The 11428-nt window shown below is 53.9% G+C and overlaps 2 protein-coding genes across 2 annotated transcripts; both read left to right on the top strand.

The window, feature by feature from the left end:
- The first annotated feature begins 2377 nt into the window (after positions 1-2377).
- Positions 2378-4826, top strand: FFAR1 (free fatty acid receptor 1). Its single transcript, XM_009194154.4, has one exon. The coding sequence runs from the start codon at positions 2522-2524 to the stop codon at positions 3422-3424; it is 903 nt and encodes a 300-aa protein (XP_009192418.1). The 5' UTR covers positions 2378-2521; the 3' UTR covers positions 3425-4826.
- A 3261-nt stretch (positions 4827-8087) lies between these two features.
- On the top strand, positions 8088-11428 carry LOC101004439 (free fatty acid receptor 3). The gene is made up of 2 exons (XM_003915345.5): positions 8088-9595; positions 9822-11428. The coding sequence occupies exon 2, from the start codon at positions 9833-9835 to the stop codon at positions 10871-10873; it is 1041 nt and encodes a 346-aa protein (XP_003915394.1). The 5' UTR covers positions 8088-9595; positions 9822-9832; the 3' UTR covers positions 10874-11428.

Genomic DNA, 11428 nt, shown 5'->3' with positions numbered 1-11428 from the left:
TGCAAGCCGCCCTCCACAACCCCAGCTCTCACCGTCCTCCCAGGGTCCAGATAATGGATCGTGCAATTAGGTTTCCAAACACCTGCTGTGCAACATGCAGTAGACAAAGCAGACCAAAGCCTTTGCCCTCAGGAGGCCCGGCATTCTAGCTCAGGAGCCAGCCAAGACGATGTCGCACTGAAGACAGACAACAAAAGTGAGATTCACGGGAGGGATCAGTGTGGCTGAGGCACCCGGGAAGGCCCTTGGAGGAGGTGACCTTGGGCAAAGATCCAGACGCCAGGTGGGTGGAGCCAAAGCAGAGACGATCTGGAAAACCCAACAGCTCCCCGGGGCTTCACTTTTGCTATAGGAGGGGAAATGGCACTGCTTTGGATTCTTCCTCGGTTTTGTCCCTTTCTCGGTTCCCAACAACAGACGGAACAGTAGGAGGCCGGTTCTCTGCTCACAGCGGGTGCTACACCCCATGCGCGGCTCCCGCTGGGGGAGAAAAAGGAGAGCATGGACCAATTTAGTGACTCCAAGGTGTGAAAAGCAGTGAGATGGTGTCTTTGAGGGAGTTAGTGATAGGCTGAGACCCCCTTGCTGTTCGCCCTGAAGCCTGGTGACTGGAGCTGCCAGGAGGCCACACAGAGAGAGGTTTATGATGGGAGATCTGGAATTCGGAAGGGGCAGAGTGGTCAGGTGACCCACACACGCCTGAGAAAACTGATGTGGAGAGGCTGTGTTGTCATTCTGAGGCAGGAAACAGACAGACAGACAGACAGAGACATGGGCACAGTGAGAGACAGAGACAGAATCACAGAGCAGAGCTGGCTTCTCACCAGCAGGCATGGGCACACCTGAGAGAGCATCCAGAGAGGTTAGAAATCTTCCTTAGGTCCTCCTGGGAGACTCAGGTGACCCAAATGGGAAACATGAAAGGCTGGGAGGATTCCCAGGGCTGAGAGAAGGAAGTTACGCAGCCGGCCGGTGCCACATTCCTTGTGCCTCAGGGAGTGCCCCCCAATGTCCCCAGCCATGCACCCTGGGGGGAGTCAGCTTGGACATTTGTGCCACCCCTTGACAGGCAAAGTGGGGGCCACAACCTGGGTCCTCCAGTGCCAGCCAGCAGAGGCTGCCCCCATCCCTTGCCTTCCTCCTCCTGCTCCTTTCTCCAGCCCTGGAAAGGTCAGAAGCCACCACCCTGGAACTAGAGGGGAAGGAGAGGCAGAACAGAGGGGCCCCTCCTTGCAAAAACGAAAACAAGCCCACAACCTGTGCAGAGCCGCACCTGGGTGTGATCACTCCTTATCCCACACACCCACTGCCACGTGGAGATGGCTTCATGGCTGCGGTCACGGGGCACCCTGTGTTGTCAGAGGTGAGCCATCGAGACCCGGGGCCTGCCTAGGGGTGCATCGAGGGTGGAGAAGACCTGGCCCCAGCGCAGGTATAAACAAGCAGGAGGGCTGGGGAGGGAATAGCACTGGGTTGTGGCCAAGCCCCCGAGCCCTGCTGTTGCAAGGCACTAGCTACACACCCAGCCCCTACCCAGACAGGACCCCGATTCCTCCCTGGCCCCTCTGTGTTCCAGCATCTTCCCAGCCCCTCACCTCCTCTGGTGTGGCCTCACCTCCAGCCGGGATGCCCCATTAGCTGCTCACCCAAGCTGCTAGAACCTCAGGCTAATGGCCCTGCCACCCGCCCTCCTCCCCTTCCGGCTCACTGCTCATCCCGGGCATCCTCCATCAGCCCGCTGAGGGGACTGCTGAGCCTCAGAGACATCGGCAGCGCCAGGAGGTGGGTCCCTCTCTCTGTGGTTCCTCTCTTCACCTAACTGTTCCCTAGACCTCCAGACCCCTGCCCAGGTGGCCCCTGAGAACTGCTAAGCTCAACCATGACATGGATGGGGCCCAGCTGACCCTTGAGCTCTCCCAGGGGGACCCCCTTTTCCTGCCCCTGGCCACACCCTCACCTCATCCACACCCTTCTCCTCCCTGCTGCCCTGCCGACTTTCCACTGTGGGGGAGCAGCTCTTGCCTTGCCAGGGAACCGGGGAGGGCAGTGGGCTCAGGAGTCAAACTCCCATTCCCAGGGAAGGCTCAGGCTGTGGGGCCCAGCCCTGTTCTGAATTCTCTCCACCCCTTCTCCCCACAGAGTCTCAGAAATCGAGAAGCCTTCTTCCTCTGCACCACCCAGCCATGCACCCTGGGGGAGTCGGCTTGGACATCTGTGCCACATCCTATCTCCTGTGACACTCCAGGAGCTTCCCTGGTTTTAAGAAGTGATATAGGGGAGAGAAAGCACAGGACTAGGGGCCACAGGTCTCAGCTTCTCATCCAGGCTCGGCGGCTCCCTGGCTACTGCCTTCCTCTGTGGGCCTCCGTTTCCTCCGTGATCCCATCAGGCGAATTCTAATCCTCCAGGCAGGGCTGGAACCCGCGAGTGATCCCAGGAGCCCCTCCTCTCAGGGGCCCCAAGATCTGAGACCAGGGAGCCAGCTGCACGCAGGAGCCCTGCAGGCCAGGACAGTGGCCCCATGGACCTGCCCCGGCAGCTCTCCTTCGCCCTCTATGTGGCGGCCTTTGCGCTGGGCTTCCCGCTCAACGTCCTGGCCATCCGAGGCGCTACAGCCCACGCCCGGCTGCGTCTCACCCCCAGCCTGGTCTACGCCCTGAACCTGGGCTGCTCCGACCTGTTGCTGACAGTCTCCCTGCCCCTGAAGGCGGTGGAGGCGCTGGCCTCCGGGGCCTGGCCTCTGCCGGCCTCACTGTGCCCTGTCTTCGGGGTGGCCCACTTTGCTCCACTCTATGCCGGCGGGGGCTTCCTGGCCGCCCTGAGTGCAGGCCGCTACCTGGGAGCGGCCTTCCCCTTGGGCTACCAAGCCTTCCGGAGGCCGTGCTATTCCTGGGGGGTGTGTGCGGCCATCTGGGCCCTCGTCCTGTGTCACCTGGGTCTGGTCTTTGTGTTGGAGGCTCCGGGAGGCTGGCTGGACCACAGCAACACCTCCCTGGGCATCAACACACCGGTCAACGGCTCTCCCGTCTGCCTGGAGGCCTGGGACCCGGCCTCTGCCGGCCCGGCCCGCTTCAGCCTCTCTCTCCTGCTTTTTTTCCTGCCCTTGGCCATCACAGCCTTCTGCTACGTGGGCTGCCTCCGGGCACTGGCCCACTCCGGCCTGACGCACAGGCGGAAGCTGAGGGCCGCCTGGGTAGCCGGCGGGGCCCTCCTCACGCTGCTGCTCTGCGTAGGACCCTACAACGCCTCCAACGTGGCCAGCTTCCTGAACCCCAATCTGGGAGGCTCCTGGCGGAAGCTGGGGCTCATCACGGGTGCCTGGAGTGTGGTGCTCAACCCGCTGGTGACCGGTTACTTGGGAAGGGGTCCTGGCCTGAAGACAGTGTGTGCGGCAAGAACGCAAGGGAGCACGTCCCAGAAGTAACGCCACCGCTCGGGGGAAGGAGCATGAGGCAGGAGGGCCCGGCTGCGTCTCCAGGCCCCTGCGGAGGGCTGCTTCGGAGGAACTGCAGGGCAGCCTGGCCCGGAGGCCTCCCTGGAGCCACTCAAGCGGAGAGCGGCGCCTGCTGAGGGCAGCACCCCAGTCAAGAGAGGAGCACGGAGCCAAAGCAAGGCGGCAGGGGGAGGTAAGCTTGCCCCCGCACACGTCGGCCCCTTTCCTCGTCTGTCTGTCTCTGCCCTCTGCACGTCCTCACCTGCCTGTCTTCAGTGGGCCGCGAGCAGAGGCCTTGTACTTACGGGAAGGAGGAGGCAATCTGTTTCTGACCCACACGAGCGGTCACTCCGGTGATGCACTTGAGGACACGCTACGCTGAAATCAGTTGCCAGGTGAGAACATTTGATTTCGGAGTAGGAGAGGAGGCAGGAGGCAGGATAATGACACTGTTATACCACGTGAAACTCGCAAGGGGGCAGCCTTGGAGCTGGGAACGGAGGCTGGCCGGAAAAGATGTTTCAGCCGCGGAGGGAAAATGCAAGGTCCCGCAGTGATGGGCAGCGGCCACGCAGTTGACCCTTGAACAACGTGGGGATGGGGTGCCGAACCCCCACGCAGTGGGAAATCTGTGCATAACTTTGACTCCCCCCAAAGTTCAACTACTAATAGCCTATTGTTGACCAAAAGCTTTACTCAGTATATAAACAATTGAGTAAGACAATTTGAAGCCAGACACAGTGGCTTATGCCTGTAATCCCAGCACTTTAGGAGGCTGAGGCGGGAAGACTGCTTGAAGCCAGGAGTTCAAGACCAGCCTGGGCAACATAGTGAGACCCCACCTTTACAAATAATAAAAATAAAAATAATTAGTTGGGCGTGGTTGTGCGTGCCTGTAGTCCCAGCTACTCAGGAGGCTGAGGTGGGAGGATTGCTTGAGCCCAGGATCGAGGCTGCAATGAGCCGTGATCGCACCACTGCACTCCAGCCTGAGTGACAGAGCAAGACCCTGTCTCTGGAAAAAAAAAGAAAAAAGACATATTTTGTATGTTATATGTATTATGTGCTGTATTCTTACAAGAAAGTAAGCTAGAGAAAAGTACATGTTACTGAAAACATTATTAGAAAGAGAAAATACCTTCACAGCACTGTGCTGTATTTATTCATACCGTAAGTTTATGCTGTCTGTTTATAAGAGAAAGTGTCTGTCTGAAGCAGCAGTAACCACAGCTGCAGATCTCAATCTATGGTAGATATCAAGCAGTTCAACCCTTTTTTGTAATGTTGTAATTTTTCTTTGCTTCTTGGAAGCAGTCTGGCATCACTAGCAGCCCCGCATATGAGGCCCAGGGGGTTATTCAGAGTTTACCGTATTGCACTAAACGTGGTGAAAAATACGCAATAACTACGAGACATCGCTTTTGACTTCTATACACAATGTGCTGGTGAGAACTGCTCACCAGGAGATGATTAGCTTCACGTGGTGTTTTAAGCAGATACTCAACAGCTGAGCTCACGGAGACAGCACAGGAGGTGGCTACGAAATTATTACAGGAGTATAGTATATCTACAGTAACTATGTGCTTATGACTTAATACTGCACATCTTTATGTTTGCTTGCATTTCTCTTGACTTCAAATGGCACCAAGTAGAGTTTGTGTTTGTGTGCATATATTTTTGATAAATTTTAACTTTTTTTTTTTTTTTTTTTTTTTAGACAGAGTCCTGCTCTGTCTCCCAGGCTGGAGTACAATGGTGTGATCTCGGCTCACTGCAACCTCTGCCTCCCGGCTTCAAGCAATTCTCCTGCCTCAGTCTCCCAAGTAGCTGGTATTACAGGCACCCACCACCACACCTGGCTAATTTTTTGTATTTTAAGTAAAGATGGGGTTTTGCCATGTTGGCCAGTCTTGTCTCGAACTCCTGACCTCAGCTGACCCACCCGCTTCGGCCTTCCAAAGTGCTGGGATTACAGGCATGAGCCACGGTACCCGGCCAATTTTAACTTTCTATAAGTGATTTACCCAACCTGGGCAACATGGCGAAACCCTGTCTTTACCAAAAATACAAAAAAATTAGCTGGGCATGGTGGTGTATGCCTACTTGGGAGGCTGAGGTGGGAGGATGGTTTGAGCCTGGGAGGCGGAGGTTGCAGTGAGCCTAGATCATGCCATTGTAGTGAGTCGAGATTATGCCATTGCACTCTAGCCTGGGCACTAGAGCCAGATCCTGTCTCAAAAACAAAAAACAAACAAACAAAAAAAAAGCTTTGCATCCATTTTGTGGCAGTAAATGATAAGCTAGACTAGTACCTACATATATTTTTTGCATTCGTGACATACTTAATTTTTGCTTAATTTTAAAAATATATGTCTAGGCTTGTGGTTCCTCTGTAAGTTTTTTTCAAATTGTTGCAAATCTCTGAAAATGTTTCCAATATATTTATTGAAAAAAAATCCATAAGTAAGTGGACCTGCACATTCAAACCTGTGCTATTCAAAGGTCAACTATATAGTCTGTAATATGTGATGGGTGCCATGCTGAGTGTCTGCAATGAGTGTTGTCTCACTTCAGCTTCACACAACCTTGTGGTTTAGCCATGCGACTTCTGTGCAGATGGGTGGGTGTTCACTACACGAGGGTACTGGGCAGAGGGGCAAACACTGCCTAAATTCTAGCCTGTGCTTTGTTCAGCAAGCCACATGCCTGTCTTGCTTGCATCAAGGGAAGGAGTATTGTGTTCTAATTTGAAGAAATGCACCAGCCACTCCTTAGGCAGCACTTGGTGCGGGGTGGGCTCCTCTGGAAAGGGAGCACCCAATTTGCACAAAGGTGCTGCACCAGGTAGCTGCGATCCTGGAACAGGATGAAGAAAGTTGCCTGAGGCCCTACAGCAAGGACAGGGTAAAAGCAGGATGTGATCCTTCCAAGCGGGACCCCCAAGGGCCAGGGGATATTTGGGAAACTTGGGCGTGTGGAAGTTAACCCTGTATTTGTGGTCCATTTTGCAAAGGATGGCATCCCAAATCCATGAGAGGGAGGGCAGAGGGGAGTGGCTGTGGCTGTGAAGGAGACAGACACCTGGGCACCTGCTCTAAGTGACAGCAATGCCATGCACATGATGATGTATTGGAGCACAACAAATGGCAGCCACCAGCTGGCGTGCACACACCAATTTCTACAAATGAGCTCTGTTCGGGCTGAAATGTCTACGCATCCAAGGATTGTTCTTGTAACTGATGATATACCCCCAACACCCAGAAGAGAGACTGGCACACAGTAGGTGCTCAGTAAATGTTTGCTCAATGAATAAATGAATGCCTCTACTGGCCTTCCAAAGGCCTTCTGTTTTATCAATATGGAAACAGGCCAGAGAAATTAAGTAACTTCTTTTGGAAGCCAGAAACAAGCCCGACCCCTGTGCAGTGACAACACCAGGGAATTTCAGTAAAACCCCAAACTCCACCCCAGGGAGCCCCAGTGCCTCCTCCCGCACCGCGGGGCGCCAGGGCCCACTCACTTTGGCTCCTGCTCCACAGCCCCTGCTGGGTACTGGGCTGCTTCTCCCCATTCCTCCTGCCTCCTCCCACTTAGGGCAAATCCAGTGCCTCCCTGGGACCCAGGAGACTCAGTGAGATCCACCCCAGGCGCCTCTCACTCCTGTGAGACCCAAACCTCCTATCACCAAACCCAGCAGGCCAAGCCTGTGTACCCATGACTCCCCTACCCCAGTGTTCCCTCCAGTGGCTCTTTGCCTTTTCAGTATCCATGTCTTCATGATCCTTCCTCTACATCCCCCAAGCCCTCACCACCAAACGTAATGTAAACAGCATGACAGCAAAGACTTTTCGTTCACAACTGCGGGTTTTTTTTTTTTTTTAGACAGGGTCTCACTCTTGCTCAGGCTGGAGTGCAGTGACACAGTCATGGCTCGCTGCAGCCTTGAATTCCTGGGCTCCAGCGATTCTTCCACTTCAGCTTCCCAAGTAGCTGGGACCACAGGCACATGCCACTACACCCAGCTAATGTCTTTTTTCTTTCTTTCTTTCTTTTTTTTTTTTTTTTTTCCTGTGGACACAGGGTCTCCCTATGTTTCCCAGGCTGGTCTCAAACAACCTGTGGTCAAGCAATCCTCCCACCTCAGCCTGCCAAAGTGCTAAAATTACAGACCTGAGCTGCCGTACCCAGCCTACTGCTGCACTTGTAACAGCTTAATTGAGATATTATGTACATGTCATCAAATTCACCAACGTTAAGTGTACAATTCAATGATTTTTAGTAAATTTACTCAGGTGTGGGTCCATTACCATCAGCTAGTTTTAGAACATTTTCATGACCCTAGTAAAATCCTTCATGTTCATTTAAATTTAATATTGGGCCAGGCAGGGTGGCTCACGCCTATAATCTCAGCACTTTGGGAGGCTGGGGCGGGTGGATCACCTGAGGTCAGGAGTTCAAGACCAGCCTGGCCAACATGGCGAAACCTCATCTCTACTAAAAATACAAAAATTACCTAGGCGTGGTGGTGGACACCTGTAATCCTAGCGCCCTGGGAGGCTGAGGCATGAGAATCTCTTGAACCTGGGAGGCAGAGGTTGCAGTGAGCCAAGATCGCACCATTGCACTCAGCCTGGGTGACAGAACAAGACCCTGTATCAGGAAAAAAAAAAAAAAAAAAAAGGAAAAAACCAACTTAATTTTCATTTCTACCTCCATCCCCCAGACAACCACGAATCTACTTTCTGACTCTATAACTTTGCCTAATCTGGACATATCATATAAATGAAATCTGACAATATATGATCTTTTATGTCTGGCTTGTTTTACTCAGCATAAGGCTGTAGGGTATATGGGTAGCTCATTCCTTTTTATTGCCAAATAGAATTCCAGTATATGGATGTGCCACCTTTCTTTATTCACTCACCAGCTGATGGGCTGCCAGGTGACATTTCCACTGTTGGCGACTATGACCAACACTGCTGGGAACATTTAGGACTGAGTCTTTAAGTGGACCTGAGTTTCCACTTCTCTTAAGTAAATACCTACGGTGGAATTGTTGGATGGCATGGTGAATTTATGTTTAACTTTTTAAGCAACTGCCACCTGCTTTCCAAAGCGGGGGCACCACCTCCCATTATTCTCACCAGCAGCGAATGAGGCCCTTGTTTCTCCACATTCTCGCCAACCATAGGCATTGTCTGACTTTTTGCTTGTGGCCATTCTAGTGGATGTGAAATCATATCTCATCGTGCCCCGTGATTGTTTGAATGAACTAAGAGATCACCCGTGAAACTGGACAGCACTTGGGTTTGAACCCTGGTGGTGACATTTCACAAGCTGTATCACCTGGAACAAGTGACTTCACCACGGTGAGGGACAAGGATATGACATAAAAGCGTTGCTCTAGAAGCAAAGTGTCTGCTACGGATTATGTGCCCACGAAAAGGCAGCTGCTGTCATCATCACCACCACTGCTATGATTATTATTATTATTATTATTATTATTATTATTATCACCCCAGAGATAATCCTGAACCAGTGACAGGGAAAATAGCAGCTGGCATCAGCTGCCCACTCACCACCACATGCCAGGCTTCCGTCAAAGCATTCGACATGTATTAGTAGTCTTTTAATCTACCTACATATTGTTTTAATTTACATGTGTTAATGCGTTGATCTATGAGATGACTACCATGACGAGCTCTGTTCTGTAGGGGAGAAAGCAGAGACGTGGAGAATTTAAGTCATTTCCCCCAAATCACAAAGTCGGAAAGGAACAGACCTCACGGAGGTCGCTCTCTGTCATTGCATCACACTTCCTGCCCTTACAAGGCAAATTGGATAAGTGCCATTCTAGAGAAGCAGACAAAATTCAAGTGGAGAAGAGGGGAGGGGAAGACGTTGGCTGGGGCCTGTTTAGAGCATCCCAGCTGAGGCTGCATGAGAAGGAGGCACACAGTTGTGGAATTTGCTCCCCTTTTTGCATACCGACCAGCCCTGGCAACGGAGCTCAAGGCATCTTTGTGCCACTGCTCAACAGTGAGTGACGTCATGGGCACGACCAGGTCTTTATCAGTTCTGCTGGATAAATAGCCAACCGCACTAGGTCCGGAGAGACAGCAAGGTGCTGTGCGGCGGAGCATTTGGGTCTCAAAGAAGCAGGTGAGCCTGGGCCCGAGGGGCTGGGTGGAGGAGCATCTTGGTGCTTCTCTGCTGGGGAAGAGACAGGGGACAGGGCATGTTCAGGAAGACAGGCAGGCTGACCCCGCCTGGAAGGCACCTGGAGACAAGAGGGGTGGGCATGGTGACCACGTGCCCTTTTGGGTGAGATGGTGCTGGCCAGAGGCAGGAAGGCCCCCTGCTACCAACTCCTTGTCTCTCTCACCAGTGGCCACCACCATGGGTGCAGGCCCCGACCAGTCCTATTTCTCCGGCAATCACTGGTTCGTCTTCTCGGTGTACCTCCTCACCTTCCTGGTGGGGCTCCCCCTCAACCTGCTGGCCCTGGTGGTCTTCGTGGGCAAGCTGCGGCGCTGCCCGGTGGCCGTGGACGTGCTCCTGCTCAACCTGACCACCTCGGACCTGCTCCTGCTGCTGTTCCTGCCCTTCCGCATGGTGGAGGCGGCCAGTGGCATGCGCTGGCCCCTGCCCTTCATCCTCTGCCCGCTCTCTGGATTCATCTTCTTCACCACTGTCTATCTCACCGCCCTCTTCCTGGCCGCTGTGAGTGTTGAGCGCTTCCTGAGCGTGGCCTACCCACTATGGTACAAGACCCGGCCGAGGCTGGGACAGGCGGGTCTGGTGAGTGTGGCCTGCTGGCTGTTGGCCTCTGCTCACTGCAGCGTGGTCTACATCGTGGAATTCTCGGGGGACACCTCCCACAGCCAGAGCATCAATGGGACCTGCTACCTGGAGTTCCGGAAGGACCAGCTAGCCTTCCTCCTGCCCGTACGGCTAGAGATGGCCGTGGTCCTCTTTGTGGTCCCCCTGATCATCACCAGCTACTGCTACAGCCGCCTGGTGTGGATCCTCGGCAGAGGGGGCAGCCACCGCCGGCAGAGGAGGGTGGCGGGGCTGGTGGCAGCCACACTGCTCAACTTCCTTGTCTGCTTTGGGCCCTACAACATGTCCCACGTTGTGGGCTATATCTGCGGTGTAAGCCCGGCATGGAGGACCTACGTGATGCTTCTCAGCACCCTGAACTCCTGTATCGACCCCTTTGTCTTCTACTTCTCCTCCTCCAGATTCCAAGCCGACTTTCATGAGCTGCTGAGGAGGCTGTGTGGGCTCTGGGGCCAGTGGCAGCAGGAGAGCAGCGTGGAGCTGAATGAGCAGAAGGGAGGGGAGGGGCAGAGAGAGGACCGTCCAGCTGAAGGAAAGAGCAGTGAACACTCACTGGGCTCTGGAACTGGTGGCCAGGTGGCCTGTGCCAAAAGCTAGGTCCTCTGCGGCAGGAGGGTGTAGCTGGCATGTCATCCTCAGGGCACTTTCTCGCTCACGCCAGGGACTTGGAGTGGCGAGCTGGGGCCCGATGGGGCTTGGGGGCAGAATAGACATCTAGCCTTCCTAAGGGTGTGCGCACTAAAGCCCAGCTCTCTATCTCACCTCCATCCCCATCCACCCACACACCATGGATTGGGCTCTGGAAAGGGGTCAGGGTGAGAGGCTGCTCTGGAGAACAATGAGGTTCTCGTAGCAGCAGGCAGCTCTTGTGCTTTTTTGAGGGTGGCAGAGGAGCTAAGAGCAGTGCCCAGGGTCTGAGGGGGCTGCCCAGTGAGTGACAGGGGCAGGAGAGGGCAGAACCCTATCCTCAGGGCTGCTCCAAGCCAGCGAGTCAGGAGCGGGGGAGACAGGGCGCCAGGAATGAGGCCACATTCTGCTCCCACAGTGCCTTTTTCAGAAAGTTCCCATTGCTCAATAAATCTGGATCATCAGAGTCATTTATGAACAATGACAGAAGAAAAATTACCCAAATAAATGTGGAAGCAAGCAAAA

This window comes from Papio anubis, chromosome 20 (assembly GCF_008728515.1).
Source record: "Papio anubis isolate 15944 chromosome 20, Panubis1.0, whole genome shotgun sequence".
Taxonomy (NCBI): Eukaryota; Metazoa; Chordata; class Mammalia; order Primates; family Cercopithecidae; genus Papio; species Papio anubis.
This window is presented reverse-complemented; position numbering and strand designations above follow the sequence as displayed.